Raw genomic sequence first — 18,078 nt, forward strand, 5'->3', positions numbered from 1 at the left:
ATTCCACCTGCTCTTAGCAGCAATGATTTTATGGGATTCTTTATAAATAAGATTGATCTTATTAAAAATAAGATCATAAGCACTCCTCTATCCGCGATTGTACCTGAGGTAGTCATGGAATCTGAACCGGGTTTAGACTGCTTTGATCCAGTTGAACTCTCTGAATTAGCAAAATTATTGTCTTCATCTAAGCCTTCAACTTGTATGTTAGATCCAGTTCCAACCAGGTTATTTAAGGAGGTATTCCCTTTGATCTCCTCCTCCATTTTAGATGTGATTAATCTATCTCTGTTACAGGGATATGTACCTAAAGCTTTTAAGATTGCTGTAATTAAACCTCTGCTTAAGAAACCGTCTCTTGACCCAGATGACTTGGTCAATTATAGACCTATATCCAATCTTCCTTTCTTATCCAAAATTCTTGAGAAAGTAGTTGCCAAACAAGTTTGCGATCACTTACACCATAATGAACTTTTTGAAGAGTTTCAGTCTGGCTTTAGAGCTCATCATAGCACTGAAACAGCTCTGGTGAAAGTCACTAATGATATTCTCATGGCCTCAGATAATGGACTTGTATCTGTGCTCGTCCTGTTGGATCTTAGTGCTGCATTTGATACAGTTGACCATAATATTCTTTTAGAAAGACTTGAATATTTTGTTGGAATTAAAGGAACAGCACTAGACTGGTTTAAATCTTATCTATCTGATCGAATTCAGTTTGTTCATGTTAATGATAGATCTTCAACACGCTCAAAGGTTACCTGTGGAGTACCACAGGGATCAGTGCTAGGACCAATTCTCTTTACTTTATACATGCTCCCAATTGGTAGAATTATTAGACAGCATGGGATTAATTTCCACTGTTATGCTGATGATACCCAGCTATATCTGTCTATAATCCAGATGAAGCTAACCCATTACATAGATTACAGGCATGTCTTGAAGACATAAAAACCTGGATGACTCTTAACTTTCTGCTTCTGAATGCAGATAAAACAGAAGTTATAGTCTTTGGACCAACGTCTCTGAAAAAGAAGCTGATTAGCCAGTCACTTCATTTGGAAGGGATTAAACTGATTTCAGATAATAAAGTAAAAAATCTTGGTGTTATTTTTGATCAGGACCTGTCATTTAAATCCCAGATCAAAGAGGTTTCTAGAATTTCCTTCTTTCATCTGAGGAATATTGCAAAAATTAGCAATCTCCTGTCCAGGGGTGATGCTGAGAAACTAGTCCATGCATTTGTTACTTCAAGGCTGGACTATTGTAACTCTTTACTATCAGGAAGTCCACAAACTGTAGTTAAAAGCCTTCAGCTGATCAAAAATGCTGCAGCCAGAGTTCTAATGAAAATGAAAAAGAGAGATCATATCTCTCCTATCCTGGCTTCTCTTCATTGGCTTCCTGTTAAATCAAGAATAGAATTTAAAATCCTCCTTCCTCCAACATTAAACCCTTAAAATGGCCAAGCTCCATCTTTTTATCAGGGATCTGATTTTTCCCTTATTTCCTAACAGAGCACTTCGCTCTCAATCTGCAGGTTTACTAGGGTTCCCCAGAATTTCTAAAAGTAGAATGGGGGAAAAAAGATTTTTATTTTTCAGGCTCCTCTCCTGTGGAAAACCCAAATACCAGTTTTAGTCCGTGGGCAGACACCCTGTTCCTTTTTTAAAGGGAAAAGGGTTTTAAAAATTTCATTTTTGATAAAGCTTTTATTTTTTTGGGGGGGCTCAGGTTTTTCCCGACTATCTCTATAGTTTTTTGTGCCCATAGGGTTAGACTTTGGGACCCCATTTTTATTTTTTGCTTCTTCTCTCTCTGTTTTTTATTCGCAAATTGTTAGTTTCCCAAACTTAACCCCCCCTTTTTCCCCCTCTTGCTTTTTCCTAGAGTAACTTTGCCTCGTTTTTCCTTTTTTGGCGGTGAGTCATCCTGGGAAAGAAAAATTAGCTGTGCGCTTCTATCAAACCCTTTTTAATTTTGGTTTTTGGGAGATTCGGCCCCGTTTTTTTCCCACATTGGGGGCCCTTTTTCTGGGCCTTTATTTAGTGGATGTGCTCTCTTCGTCCCCTTGGGAAAGGGAGCTGCCTTGGGAAACTCGTCTGCGGGTGTGTGGTTTTTTCCCGGGCGGGGCCCCCCCTTTTTCAAACTTTCTTTTTTTTATCTCTGCTTTTTGTTTTCCTTGAACCCCAGTCCCGGCCCCGGGGTTTTGGCCCGTTAAAACTGAGCCTGGGTTTTTTGGGGGGTTTTTTTCCTGGGAAAAAGGGGGGGCCCTCCCCCACTTTGAAAATCGGCCTTTGTTTTTGGGGGATTGTAATTTGGGGTAATGAAGCAATGCTCCCATTTTTGGGTTTTTCCCTTTTGATAAAAACTTTGTATCAATTTGACTGTATGATCTGGTTGAACTGTAAAGTGCCTTGAGATGACATGTGTTGTGAATTTGGCGCTATATAAATAAACTGAATTGAATTGAAATTAGTTTTTCCTAATAAAAATAAAATTGTAAATATTTTGACCCAACAAATACATAGTTAAGCATATTTTTGCACCTTACAGGTGCTGGTCATAAAATTAGAATATCATGAAAAAGTAGATTGATTTCAGTAATTCCATTTAAAAGGTGAAACTTGTATATTATATTCATACATTACATACAAACTCATATATTTCAGATGTTTATTTTGTTTAATTTTGATGATTACAAATGACAACAAATGAAAATCTCAAATTCATCATATCAGAAAATTAGAATATTGTGAAAAGGTTCAAAATTGATGGCCCCTGGTGCCACACTCTAATCAGCTAATTAACTCAAACCACCTGCAAAAGCCTTTAAATGGTCTTTCAGTCTAGTTCTATAGGCTACACAATCATGGGGAAGACTGCTGACTTGACAGTTGTCCAAAAGACGACCATCGACACCTTGCACAAGGAGGGCAAGACACAAAAGGTCATCGCTAAAGAGGCTGGCTGTTCACAGAGCTCAGTGTCCAAGCACATTAATAGAGAGGCGAAGGGAAGGAAAAGATGTGGTCGAAAAAAGTGTACAAGCAAGAGAGATAACCGCACCCTGGAGAGGATTGTGAAACAAAACCCATTCAAAAATGTGGGGGAGATTCACAAAGAGTGGACTGCAGCTGGAGTGAGTGCTTCAAGAACCACCACACACAGACGTATGAAAGACATGGGTTTCTGCTGTCGCATTCCTTGTGTCAAGCCACTCTTGAACCACAGACAGCGTCAGAAGCGTCTTGCCTGGGCTAAAGAGAAACAGGACTGGACTGCTGGTGAGTGGTCCAAAGTCATGTTCTCTGATGAAAGTAAATTTTGCATTTCCTTTGGAAATTAAGGTCCCAGAGTCTGGAGGAAAAGAAGAGAGGCACTTCATCCACGTTGCTTGAAGTCCAGTGTAAAGTTTCCACAGTCAGTGATGGTTTGGGGTGCCATGTCATCTGCTGGTGTTGGTCCATTGTGTTTTCTGAGGTCCAGGGTCAACGCAGCCACATACCAGGAAGTTTTAGAGCACTTCATGCTTCCTGCAGCTGACCAACTTTTTGGAGATGCAGATTTCATTTTCCAACAGGACTTGGCACCTGCACACAGTGCCAAAGCTACCAGTACCTGGTTGAAGGACCATGGTATCCCTGTTCTTAATTGGCCAGCAAACTCTCCTGACCTTAACCCCATAGAAAATCTATGGGGTATTGTGAAGAAGAAGATGCAATACACCAGACCCAACAATTCAGAAGAGCTAAAAGCCACTATTAGAGCAACCTGGGCTATCATAACACCTGAGCAGTGCCACAGACTGATCGACTCCATGCCACGCCGCATTGCTGCAGTAATACAGGCCAAAGGAGGCCCAACTAAATACTGAGTGCTGTACATGCTCATACTTTTCATGTTCATACTTTTCAGTTGGCCAACATTTCTATAAATCCTTTGTTTTTATTGGTCTTCAGTAATATTCTAATTTTCTGATATGATGAATTTGAGATTTTCATTTGTTGTCATTTGTAATCATCAAAATTAAACAAAATAAACATCTGAAATATATGAGTTTGTATGTAATGTATGAATATAATATACAAGTTTCACTTTTTAAATGGAATTACTGAAATCAATCTACTTTTTCATGATATTCTAATTTTATGACCAGCACCTGTACATTTTATGTCTACAGGACCCATCATTCAAATTTAATAGAATTTTCATTTTAAATAAATGAATATAAAAACATAAATATCCATGGTCTGTGTTAAATGTAAAGTATTTATGAAAGGTATCTACTGAGAGGTAACTCAGAAGTTTCAAGCTCTCAAGGACCCATGTCATGCATGTTTTTGGTAATGGTTCTGTTCCAGCAAATCTAATCTAAATGATTGCTCCTCCTCTGCATGCTATCAAGTTCTGCAGAAGCCTGTAAATCACCCTTTTATTAAAGTCCTTTGTGTGGCAGCAGAAGACAGCTATAACATGTAGGTCAGGGGTCCCAGAGGAGCCAGGTTGGGAATCTCTGAACAAGCCGCTACCCTAAAGCATTATGTTGGTTCACTTCTGCCTCCTTCTCTTTGTTACAAACAAAACCTTTAATGTAGAGACCAACAAACACGAGGTAGCACATATAATGAAGTGGAAGGAAGGTTTTAAACAATTGAAAATATGAAACTGTAAATAAAAAAAGTAATCATTTGCATCCAAATGTTAGTTTGCGGCCACGGAGGAAGGAGGCTGGAGTCTGCAGTTGTTGAGCACTCGGTAGCTTTTATCTTTTCTTTTCAGTTTCATACATTGAAGCAGAGTTGTTTTGATTAGTAGATTATACTGCCAGTAATAGCCTAAAATTCACCTTTGAATATTAAACTTCAGATTTCCTTTTTTTTTATATCTGTTTTACTTTTTAAGGACTACAACTTTAAATTAGGTAAAAATTTTATTAAAGAATAAATACAGACAAACTTGCGAACAGGGGTATTTTAAAAGAACTGAAATTTCATTTTGGAAGGCAAAGGAAAATAATGTAATCGAAGGTAATTCCATACATCTATAATTTATAAATCCATTAAAAGGTGGTTGATTCAGTTGGGCTGAATGCAAAAAACTTTACAGTTTTTAATGATTGACAAGAATTTTTATTTGATAGATTAATCTTGTGTTAATCTATCAAATACCAATTTTATGGTTAGAAATAAACATGTTGTGGATGTAAAATGATAGAATGTAAATTAGCTTGTAATATTCTGCGAAGAATAATATAAGCTGATATTCTTGTCACAATTAAGATACTTGAAGGGTCAGCAGTAGATGGAGTCAGGGTGTGTCAGATTATTGATATTACTACTTACTTAGAGACAAGGGAGAAGGCTTCAGCGCACACTGCTGGACACGGCACCAGTTTGATCATCACATGCTCCTCGGCGGCCTGGAAATGTGCATGCGTCACTTTCTCCAGCACTGAGGCCAGAGTGGCCACATCACCAGCCTTTGTGCTGGGGTCTCCACCTGCTGTGTCTAAGATATTTCCTCCATGCACCACCAGCAGCAGCACATGGGTTTTACATTTTCTCTACAACAGAAGAATGAAAAGAATAAAAAAAGATTTTAGAGAAAATAATCAAAAAGGGAAATTAACCAAGAAGGCACAGGATGACAAATACCCAGACTCCCACCTCTGTATCCTCCAGTCCTTCAATGCTGCTCTGAGGGGCACAGTGAGGACCTCCAAGCTGGTACAGACCCTCTGAATTAGATGAGTAAAGAAAAGAAACAGGAGGTGATGAGGCGAAAGGAGGAAACAAAGAGAGAAAAGAGGTAAAAACAGGGTCACCTCAGGAGCAACTTCACCCAGACAGACCAATAACGGTAGCATAAATGGATATTGATCAGTGAATAGAGTCAATATTACTAATGCCCCTTCATTTCTCTTCATTCTCGCTCCAACCTGCAGGCTGCCTGTATGTACCCGCAAGCTCAAATGAAAAAAAACTGAGATTCAATGGGTTTAAGCTGTAGACAGCAGGAGCCTGATTGTTTTCTCTGCTGTAGCATCTATTACTATCAAGAGTCATTACTTTTAAGCTTCTTTGATGCTACAAAAGCAGCAGATTTATTGTTCAGAAGAAAGTGATCTTTAATGACAAACAGGGCCATCTTTCTTTCTCTGATGGTGGCATTTTGCAGGAATTTTAGCCAAACTCAGTTGCTTAACTAAAAAAACCCTGTATGCTGTGTCATTGTACTCTTGAGGTTTCTCCCTCTCTTTCATCTCCCTTTCTATTTTCTCTCTCCAGGATTAAGGCACGCCTCTGTGCTCTGCTCATTGGCTAGTTGTTTATTTGGCCTCCTTGTCTGGGACCGACTGTCATGGGAGGCTCTCACAGCCTCGTTCGGTGTCATCTCCCTTCTTCTATTCCCAGCCTGCCCGTCTCTTCCCACCTCAACTGCCTGCTTGTCTGGAACAGAAAAGCTTGCACAAGGGACCAGCACACTGCTCTATTTTTGATCCCAAAGTCACAGGAAATTAATGCAGGTTCTGCAAGTTTCTTATTTTTTTGTGATTGTTGTTTCACTTTTGAGAAAGACTGCTGGGATGTTTGGCAAAAAACATTTAACAAGAATGTGCCAATCTAGTTCACTCTATTAGAATAATCAAATGTTAATGGTTAGTGGTTAATGCATAGAGCTTAGAATCCTGAGGTTCTGAGTAGGAGCCCCAGTCCCACAGACTGCCACTTTGGGTCTCTGAGCAAAGACTCCACACTGCTCCGAGGCATTGCATGATGGCAGTCCACTGCTCCCGAAGGGGATGGGTTAGATGCAGAAGCACATTTCTCCAATGTGAGATCAATCAAGTTCAAAGTTCAATTAATTAATTCATTCATACTTACGGATACCAAAAAAATTGAACCGGATGAACGGGTCTGCCCCTTAGGCATGGACAGTCGTTTGGGATTAGGGATAAAAGTGGTTTTAAATTTCCTTTTCGTTCTGGTCTATATCTAAAACTCTATCTCTAATTTTGGCTATTGTAAAGGCATCAGTTTGGGGAAAAAAATCAAAGAAAGCTTTGCTTTAGAGGTTGCAGTGCACTAGAAAAACCTCTTCTTTCCAGTGTGGGCAGCAATATTATGCCAAACCTTGAGTGTACACATCAAAATTGAGTTATTTCTGACACCCAGTGGAAGTTCGGCTTACTCAATAGATAACAGACCAAGAAGAGAAAGAGGGTCACAGCACCAAGTATCTACAGGTGGCTCACCTAGATGTAAAAAAAAATGTAACCATCCTGAAATTATCCATACATGGCAAGCCCAGTAATAATAAAGAAGGTTAGGAAGAGCCTGACCCCCTTCATCTAAGGTTAATTGTAAAATCCCTAATTTTAGCCTAGACTTCTTTCCATGCCATATACATTTAGAGAAACATCCTTCAATCTCTGAAAATGTTTTTCTGGTGATTCTAAGAGGCTGCATTTGCATAGGATATAATATTCTAGGAAGAACATTCATTTTAATCAAACTTATTCTACCCATCCAAGATAATGGAAGGTCAAACCACCGATTAAGGTCATTTTTAATTGAGGCCACAATTGACTTAAAATTTAACTTGTATAGCTCTTTTATGTCCGAAGACACCCTGATACCCAGATATGTAAAACCTGTGATCGACCACCAGAAAGGAAAATTATCAGGAGTGCCCCATCTCCCCTGGTCACCAAGTGGCAAAGCTTCTGATTTACCATAATTTATTTTGTACCCTGAAAAAAGGCCAAACTGATTAATAGTGGATATTAATGCAGGGATAGATGTTTCTAGCTTAGTGACAAACAATAACATGTCATCTGCATAAAGCGAGATTCTGCATTCAGTATCTCCCAAGGTTACTTCAGAGATCCCAGAATGGGTTCTTATAGCTTCTGCCAATGGCTCCAAAGCGAGTGCAAACAATAAAGGGGAGAGGGGACATCCCTGGTGCATCCCTCTACTCAAAGGAAAAATATCAGAAGCAGAACCATTTACCAAGACCCTTGCAGCTGGAGCCCCATATAACAGTTTGACCCACTTGGCAAGTTCAGATCCCAAACCAAACCTTTCCAAAACATCGAATAGATACTCCCACTCCACACGATCGAATGCTTTCTCGGCATCCAATGAAATGGCAAGAGACCTGCAGTTAGTGTTCTGAGAAAACTGTACAATATTTATAAGTCGACGTACGTTGGAGTGGGAGTATCTATTTTTGACAAAACCTGTCTGGTCAGGCTTTACTAGAACTGGCAGAACTTCCTCCAATCTCCTAGACAGTATTTTTGACAAAATTTTGCAATCTACACCAAGCAAACTTATAGGTCTATATGATGTACATAGATCGGCTGGCCTATCCTTCTTTAATATCAGAGATATGATGGCAAGGTTGAGGGTAGGTGGGAGCACGCCCTTCTCAAATGATTCCATATACATATTTAACAAGGGATTTGCAAAGTGTTTAGCCATTTTCTTATAAAACTCCAGCCCCAAACCCATCAGGGCCTGGAGCTTTTCCACCCTGTAAAGATTTGATTCTAAGTCTTCCTGTGTCCTAATAGGTCTACACTGATCTAATTGTCTCTCTTCCGACAGTGTAGGGAGGTTAATGTTATCAAAAAAGTCTCTCCTAGAATCTGCAGAATCTTGACTCTCAGACGAATATAGTTCCTGATAGAGTTCTTTCATTATTTTCAAAATTAATTAAGATTTAATACAAAAAGTTGCATAAATAAAACTTAAGCAACGTATAATGATAACTTTAATTATTTGTGAATTAGTATATGTAGGAAAAGCTCTTTGGGCAGAAAAATCATTGTATATTTTCATTTGAAATTCCTTTCAGAAAAAAATTCAATTGGCTGTTTGATTTTTATTTCTTAAATATAAAGAGCTCTTCTGTCTCTGAGTGAAAAAAGAATAAGTAAAATGTTAAAAATGATTTAAGTTTCACTTTCTATATCCACCAACAAAAAATAAAATTACCTTTCAAACAAAAAGGGAAAAAGGTAATCTTTTTAATTTGCATTCAAAGACCTCATGTGGTCACTTATCTCACAAGAGCCCAAAATTTGACATATTGCTGTAGTTGTTGCAGCAGCCAATAATAAAATGTGCTTAGAACCTTCTTACCCAGTTATGATTTTAAACATGGTTTAACAATGTTTCAAAGAGTTAAGCAGAGGCAGTTAGTAATTTGAATGCTAGATGTATTGAGTTCCAGAGTCAGGGACGTTAGGTGCCTTTGGTGGTAAAGCAAGGGCGAGAGTGCAGCAGGATGAGCTACAGGGGAGGGAAGAATCTGCATGTGGAGAAATCCTGTTAATATAGTTCAAAGTATAGTTTTAAACAGGTAAAATACAGAGAACAGAATTAGGTGAAGCATTGTTTTTATTTGCAAGAAAATGACTAATACGAGGGGCATTCAATAAGTAATGCCCTTGACCCACTTTCAGTTGTTTGATATAGCTTTAATTTTGCATGTTAATTTAATTATATCTCTATAGATACGTGATAGATGTAAAATGTCTTATAAGGTTATATGATGGGGCATCATCAAATTAAGTTACTTTCATTTTATCAAAAGTCTCCCATGGTGTAAGTCATTTCAAATACAAAAACTGTATAACTGCTCGACACTCAACAGGATCCATTTAAATCAGAAACCACGTTTAGCTCAGAGCTGTAATTTGCTACTAAATCTATAGAGATATAAATAATTGCACAGGAAATTTTTTAGCTAGATCAAACAACTGGAAGGGGTTCAGGGTCATTACTTATTGAAGGCTCCTCGTAAATATAGGAATTAACAGCTTGATCCTTGATACATATACCATGTAGGAGTTAAATAATATTTGGCTGACCAGGTAGAAAACTGAATGGCCTGTATGCTGCTCTATCAAAATTGGGTCTCAATTTTTTTCTCAATGACTTGAAACTGACCTCTGACAAAATTGCTTCAAATCATATTCATGTGTTAGGATGCTAAAAAAAACCCTGATGTTTTCAGATGCTTTTCAGCCAGTGTGCCTGAGGCCAAGCAAACCTATAATAGAAAACAGACCAAAATTTGTCTCCTGATGTGAAAACTGAGAGACTAAATATAATTACACTGTTTTCTTCAAAAAAACATTCTAAAAAAACTTTGTGTTGGTTTACCAAATAAAATACAGCATACTTTGCGATTGCAGTCTCACTTAATGTATAAAACTCAAGCATAATTTAGGTGTATTTAAATTGCAAAAGAACAAAGTTGTTTAATCAGAACTAATTAAAACGTCCGCACTTTCTGTGTATGTATCATGAAAATGCCAGTCAAGAGTCACAGTCAGAAGAAATTATAGAATCCATTCACTTTATCATTTATGAAAATGGCACACATTTTAATGTTTTTACATTTATTTCCCTTCTCTCAGAGAAGAAGGTAAAACTGTTTTTAGGTAAGTTCATTATCAGTATATTCTCTCCCATGAATCTACCTAACTCAGTGAGCCTCCAATGAAAGGCTGGAAAAGTCACAGTTCAACAATTTCCAGTAGTCTTTCCAGTAAATGTTGGTGTCACACAGGAGTCACAGACACATCTTCACTCTATAACAAGAGTGAGGAAGAGAAAATTGACCCCAGAGAGTGGGGTTTGAAGGAAAGGGGTTCTGCAGAAAGGTTTACTACAGCTTATAGTAGAAGGATGAAATATTGATCCTTTTTCTGTGTCATTCTACCAGAGTAACCATGACTGAAAAAACATCAGAGTCCTATATTAAAAGTTGCCTTTCTTGGCTTTTACAAGCAGGGTTTTGGTTCTGTGCTTCACCTTTGATAAGCCCTCTGGGTTTCTTCTATCACCATCAAACTCACAATTTTATCGCCTGCAACTGAGCAGATGAGAAAAAGGGTGAGGAGTAGAAAGTGAGCAGCAGGCAAAAAACTGTCTTCATCAAATAGAAGATTGGCTTCAAGGCGACAGATTTATAACTTCCCAGGTAAAACAAAATGGCAAAAACGCCCTCCAGGTTTGCAGGCTGTGTGAGTCAACTCATTAGACAGCTGCAAACTTAAACTATATCGTCTCTGCTGCTGGAAGATGTGAACAGAAAACAGCAGCATGGTTTGGTTGAAAAAAGAAACCATTTTCAGTTTCCACAGTGGCAATTCTTCCAAGGTAAAACATAAAATCATACACCAACCTCTGACCTTTAATATACATTTAAACTTGTGTAACAATAAGTGTGGTAATGAATAACTTAAAGTTATTATTTTGAATCAAAATTATTGGGAAAAAGAGGAAAGTCAAATTCACACCTGATCTAAAGGAGATAAAAAGCCAAACACCTCAGTGTCTATGAGTTATTGCTTTATAAATACCTGCCTGGTGGGGTGTAGTAATATAGAATAATAAATGGAGTGAATTAAAACTCTATGATTCTCTAGCAGCAAGTCAACACAAAAACTTCCCTTCCAGTTTACCCTCATTTAGGAGATATATTAGGTGACATATTATGCTGATACATCGTTATGCATATGGATCCTCAAAGAGCAGCTTTGTCTCGGTTATGAAGACTACATGAAAGAATACCATCTGCTAAGGCTGGTTGCATTTTTAACACTGCAAAAGGACAATAGAGCAAAGTGTTTTACTTTGGCTTTCCGAAATAGACGGTAACAACATTAATAAAAGCAAAACTTTTTCTTTTTTTTAAGTGGATTTGTGTAAAATGTTTCCCACCTAAAATATATTTTGAACTGTCTTTTAAATCCACGTATTTTTTATTTTAAAATATAAATCCTCTGACTTTGGAACACTTTCAACAAATAGTAATTTATGTGCTAAAGTAAAATACAGAGTTTGAGTTAAGAAAAAAACAACTGAAGAAAGTATTTTTGTGGAGAACATTGTTTCTTATTGTACAACATAAATGATACCCACTTTTATGCTTTGCTCTTTTCTGCTTTTCTGTTTGCCTTTTTTCCCATTATCAAATTGACACAGCAGGATGCAGGACCCTTTTTTTAAAAATCTATTTTAACAGCTTGGACATATTCTTGTTACCTTTGTGCTTCATTTTTGAGTGAATCCATTTTCATCTATTCCATAAATTTAAAGCTCTGCTCTGGTGCACGAAAACACACCTTAAAAAACAAATCTATTTAAAAACACCATTCTGAATATCATACCCACAATATACAGTGAGTTTTTGTTGTGTCACAGTCTTGTGTTGGATTGAAGCTGCCTAAATAAAAAAAAAAAATCTCTTTAATTACTTCTGCTGTGCTGTTTTTGTGGTGGAAACTGTGACCCAGTTAAGAAATATTTTTTTTTGTTTTAAATAAAAAAAAAGAAAGAAAAAACAGAAATAGTTTTCAATTATTTCCAGGTGCTGACGTATCTTTTTATATATAATTAAATTTGATGAATAAATAAAATAGACAGCATCTGCATAACATGCTAAAGTTGGAGGAAATTCCCTTGGTTAGTCTCATTTTGCTCTAATTACATAAACATAGGTGAAAAAATGATATGTATTTTAAATGAATACAGTTTTTCAAATAACATTTTATTATTCAACTTTATTATTAAATCGTATATTCAAAAAAATGTATTGGGTTTTTAATTATCTAATAGGCCATTTAATACTGCTAAGTTGTATTTCTTTATTTAATAATATATTACATAAATAAATATTTGGTATTTTATGGTATTTTTTTAGCTTTCATGGAACAATCAAATGTATTCATTACATATGTCACTTTGACTCTCTTGGTCTTCCATACACATTAGGGGTCATACTCATCAAGATGATTCAGAAAATCACAGTCATCTTAACATCGACATTGTCATTCCACGACACACCATCTCTGACCTATAGAACCTGAAAGATATGTTGTGTTTTTTTAATAAAATAGTGTTAATGTTTTAAAAGTTTAAAAGAAAAAAATGTTGGGGAAAAAAATGACCAATTAGTTTATGGAGTGTAAGTCACCAACTGGCAGACTGTGAATTAATACGTACCTTATATTAAAAAAAAATAACAATTTACATATATCAGTTTTTTTTTTTCTGTATACTCATTTTCCTAACTTTGCATAAACTCTGCTTTTCAGAAAACTGAATAATGCCAGGCTAATTCACTTTCTTATATATCACAAACTGTTGGCTGCTGATTTGCTTTTTGGAAACATATTGCTAGAACTGTAGCATCACAAGTTGCATTTTGCAATAGTTGCAAAATGTTGTTATTACCTAAGAATAGCTGAGCTTAATAACAGTTAAGCAAAGTTACTACATGATAAAAGACACTCATAACAACAATGCACTGTGGATCATGTAGTTTGATTTGTATCTAATCGGAGAAATCTGGGGAAATCCAGAGAAACACTGGAAAAGTATTAAGGTTTTTATAAAACAACTGCAATATTGGATACAGGCAGAGCAGACAGATAAAGAAATACTCAGGGCTTTTAAAAAAAGGCTTTGGAGGTGGTTTTAGCAGAGAACCCTGGGTTATTTAGGGGGTGAAACTGTATCTTTGATGCTTCTTAGTGTCTGAGATTTGGGCTGAGGGTTGACATTAAAGCCAGCCAGAAAAGAAAAATAATTCTCTGATATCTTTTGTACAATCTTTTATCAAAGTCCTTACCATCCAGTCTTTCATCTTTACCTTTTGAAAATGTTTCTTTTTGCCTTTTACTTTGCTCGAATTCCCATAGAGGGACAATAAAAGACATTTCTATGTCTTCTGAACTAACAGTTTAGTGTTAGTTGTTCAGTTAAGGTATGCCAAACCGTCCAACCGTCTAATTTATACCTGTTTTATATGGGCATGGATGCAGTGGATTGCTGATTATTGACTAACGGAATCTTAATTTAATGTTTAGATGACAGGAAGACTGTTGCATGACAGATAGTATGAATTTGTAGCTTCTCCATCCCAGATAGTGTTTGAAGGATGAAAAAGACAGTTGTCATTGACTTTCTATAACTAAAAGAGAAAGGATGAAATGTAGTGGAGACATTCTTGATAAGAATATGAAGCAAGTTTAGATTACCAAGCAAGACAATAGTCCAAAACACAATTAGACAGACTCCAAAGAAGTTTAAGTAAATAAGAATCACAGTTTGGGTGCATCAACCAATTGAGCCTAATATAAATCTCAAAGAGTAACTGAGTATTGTCCAATATGTGCAGCCAGGTACTCATCTTCTCATAGCTAGTTTAAGCAGGAAAATGCACCATGCCACTAAGCTTAACACATCTTAAAACTATTTATTGAACATGACAACCTGTTCACATTACATTTCAATCCAACAGCATAGACTCTGGATGTAGTGGAAAATGAGATGGATGTACAGCCAAGAATCATGTAGCAACTGTGTGATGCAAACATGTAACTATGGAGCAAATTCTTCCAGAAATGGTATAAACAGCATGTTTGATCTGGGCATGAAGGATTAAGGCAGTTATATGGTTAACTAGGAGACAAATAAAATGGTTTATCAGCGTATTTACATAGATGTGACCATGAATGTTAATTATTTGTTCTATTGTGGACATTTTCCCATTCCTAAACACTCGATAAATGTGAAATAAAGACATTTATGTTTTTGTGCAACAGTGAGATGCTGGCATGAAAATTATACAATCATTACAAGAGTCATATTAGCTCCATAATTTCTTTTGTTAGGTGGTAGCTCAGGATGCTCATTTGGAGGAATGTTGTCTCCTGCCTGGATTAATAGCCTCCTCTGACCCCTGACCCCTAGGTGTGCTAACACATTTACGCCATCTGTTCACCAATGCTGCCATCAGGTGTTATTGTGTTGCCCTACGGTAAAAGGACCCCAGGGGACAACACCAGCTCAGCTGCACAGCAAACCCACTAAACATAAACGAATCCCCAGTCCACATACTTAAACTGACTCTGACAACACTCAGGTGCATTTATACTAAGGCCCTAACAGTCCAGGCTGTGATCTATCTACCATATATGAAATTTCTGCTGCACTGCAAAAAAAACAACAGAGATACACATGTATTCTGCAGATAGTAGTAAGGGTTCCTTAGTTTTTATAGCTTCAAGCTGACATGTTTTATTTAAATCCACCAGCCTAAAGCAAAGATATACATGAAAGTTAAGCTGCTGCAATCCAGCACAAACTATTGGAAATACTCCCTGAAGAATTTTGAATTATTAATCAGGAACTGGATGTAAAATTTATTTACTGGATTTATAATAGTCCAGTTTGACAGGATTTCAACATTAAAAGAATAACAAAACAAAATAGTTATATCTTTGTGACTCTGGGCCTCTTTCTAAAAACAGAATTATACACATGATTCACAGCAAATATTTCTAAAACATCAACAGCCAACAAGGAATTTATTGAAACAATCCTCCTGAAAACCACATTTGTCTCCAAGAGGTCTGATGAATAGCAATGCTGGATGCAAGTAGTCATTAAGTGTAACAATTTGTTGCTATACTGACTGTCACCATGGTTGCTACTCCGCTACCAGATGTACTGAACTCAACACACAATCACTCACAATCAATGTTTCTAATAAATCCCAACTGGTTGCTTTTTAGCATCGAGCAATACACACATTCTTGCAGAATGATTACTGAATCATTCTTAAGAACAAGAAACATGACTCTATTAATAAGTACCAATGTTTCCTAAATTGTTTTGATTGGTTTAATAACTTTATTGTATTTTAAATTAGGTTTTACTGTGTAATTATTTTTAAGTGCACTGCAGATGTTCTGCCCAGGTCCCCCGTGGAAATATGATCTGGATCTCAATGGGGTTTTAATCTGGTTTTGAGATAGTTAATGATAAATGCCCTTTTACCATTTACAGTAGTAGGAGGAAAGACCTTTTTCTTGCATTATGGCCTATAATGCCAGTACCTGAAGGATATATATTTTTTTTTATTTCAGCTAATATGTAAATCCAGCTAGTGCAAACACCTAACAATACTCTATTTGTTAAGAGAAAAAATACAAAAGATTGTAAATTGTTTAAACTCTTGATTAACAAAAAATAAACTGATTACGACAGTTTCACCCATGACACCCTCATTTTTTTTTATCATTTCATTTATTGTTTATTTGAAAGGGGACAGTGTACATTAATAAACATTAAAACAATGTAAATATACCCGAGTTAGCTAAGGAGTGCTAATTTTCATCGGTAGTCCCCCAGCCAGATATTAAAAAGGCAACCAGCCAGATATTAAAAAGGCAACCCCCTTTATAAGCACTTGATAAAATTACACAGAGAAAACCCAAGATTGCCCAATGATGCCATGACAATTCAGAGCATCATCTAAAAACAATTAAAATATTAAAAGGAAATTTAGAAATTATTTTTATTAAAATAGAGACAAGTAAATATTTTGATCCTAACTAGGATAGAAATAAATGTATGCATTTTCATTTTATCTGAAAATGTACAGTAAAATAATAAAATATTTATTCTGAATATAATATAGAGATTCCTCTGGTTTAAATGAAGAACATTTTGCAGTTCTTTTAACAGGTCAACATATAATACTAATTTAACTAAAAGGCTCAAAAGGAATGTATTACTCCAAAAGCTAAACTGATATATGACTCCTCTCGCTATGACATATGTGGTGCTGCAGAGTTTGTAAAGGTAGCGGGAGTGCTGACTAATGCATTGGATGAAGGCTGTAGATTGACCGATGGGCTGCTAGAGACCACTCTGGACAGCTTATTTCCCCTTCTAACATCATAGGGGGAATACCTTTCAAACGGGGCATTCTGAGCACACATTAGCTAAAGGAGGAGAAAGACAATGATGAAGTGAATCTCATATGCTGGCTTCAGGACACATATGACTGTTACTAAATGTTTATATTGAGAATTTTTCATGATAGGGGACTTTTAAATAATCAAACGTTAACTACTTTGTTAGTTATTATAAGAAATCATCTAAATGAATGGCACCAATCAGCAAAAGATCAAATTGGTAAGTGTTTTCTTATCTTTATTAAGCCTCCCGCTCTCTCAGCCTCCTTTTACCACCTTCTCTCTATCCTTCCCCCTGAGGTCCTCAAGGCAACAACAGTGTTGTTGGAGTGTGACTATCTGTCCTCAGTGTACCGTCACATGCAATTTTTTTGTAACATAATCTGTGCAACCACTACAGTATGCACACAAATGCATTTTTAGGTTTTTGTCAACAAAGGAAAATCATAAATAAGGGACAAAAATCTTGAATAATAATATGTGTTAGCTCAAGCCTCAGTATAGTCTTTAAGAGATGTCATTTCTTCCTTCTTTTTTTCATGATCATGAACTTCTGCCTTTTTTCTTTTCTTGCTGTCGATCATTATGTTAATGAGGACAATTTAGTCTTTTTTTCAGCTTTCAATCCTTTCCAGCAGCTGTGTTTTCAGAAGGAACACAAAACATTCATTTAACGGGAATTAAAACAAGTGAGCGGCTTCCTGTGTAAAGCAATGTAAGTAAAAATAACTTGACTTTGGGGGCTACATGGGCAGAATACAGATGAGTTTCATGCCTTCAATTTATATTTCCCATCTCTCTGTGTGTATCTCTGAAACGAGCCGCAGCGGGCATGCAGCAAAAAGAACTATGGTGAGCCTGTGAAAATAAAAAATAATTTGCTTATTGAATATAAATCTCACTGGGTTATACATTCTCGTGTGTTATGTTCTACTTCTAAAAATAATAACTGTTGGGTTGTTTGGCAGGGCGTTGTGCTTAGTCATCAGTACTAAACTGTCAGAATCCTCTGATGTAGCCAAATCAGCTAATGTTTTTGCCAGTTTGGCAGTTTATATAGAGTAGGTAGCCAAGTTAGAATCTATAGCTTTTATTTATCGCAGAGAGTACAATTTTCCTAAAACATTATTTGTGTAATGGGGTTATTTTAAGATTGAGCCTGTTATTTTGCATAAAGGAGTTTAGGGAAAGAGCAGAGATACAGTGTTTAGACAGACAGAGGAGCCCTATTCTGCAGCGGGGCTCATCGAGCATAGATCTAAACTTTTATCCACTTCTCTCCA

The 18,078-nt window shown here is 36.6% G+C and overlaps 1 protein-coding gene across 3 annotated transcripts in view; it reads right to left on the reverse strand.

Moving 5' to 3' along the window:
- pitpnm3 (PITPNM family member 3) overlaps positions 1-18,078 on the reverse strand; it is a 169,258-nt gene that overhangs the window by 59,651 nt on the left and 91,529 nt on the right. For all 3 annotated transcript variants that reach the window (XM_038303410.1, XM_038303408.1, XM_038303409.1), the window contains exons 4-5: positions 5,670-5,740; positions 5,346-5,566 (exon numbers count right to left, since the gene is read on the reverse strand). In XM_038303410.1, coding sequence (XP_038159338.1) covers positions 5,346-5,566; positions 5,670-5,740 — 292 coding nt within the window. The remainder of the gene's footprint in view (positions 1-5,345; positions 5,567-5,669; positions 5,741-18,078) is intronic.

Source organism: Cyprinodon tularosa, unplaced genomic scaffold (assembly GCF_016077235.1).
Source record: "Cyprinodon tularosa strain WSP-4 unplaced genomic scaffold, ASM1607723v1 ctg51, whole genome shotgun sequence".
In the NCBI taxonomy this organism is placed as follows: domain Eukaryota; kingdom Metazoa; phylum Chordata; class Actinopteri; order Cyprinodontiformes; family Cyprinodontidae; genus Cyprinodon; species Cyprinodon tularosa.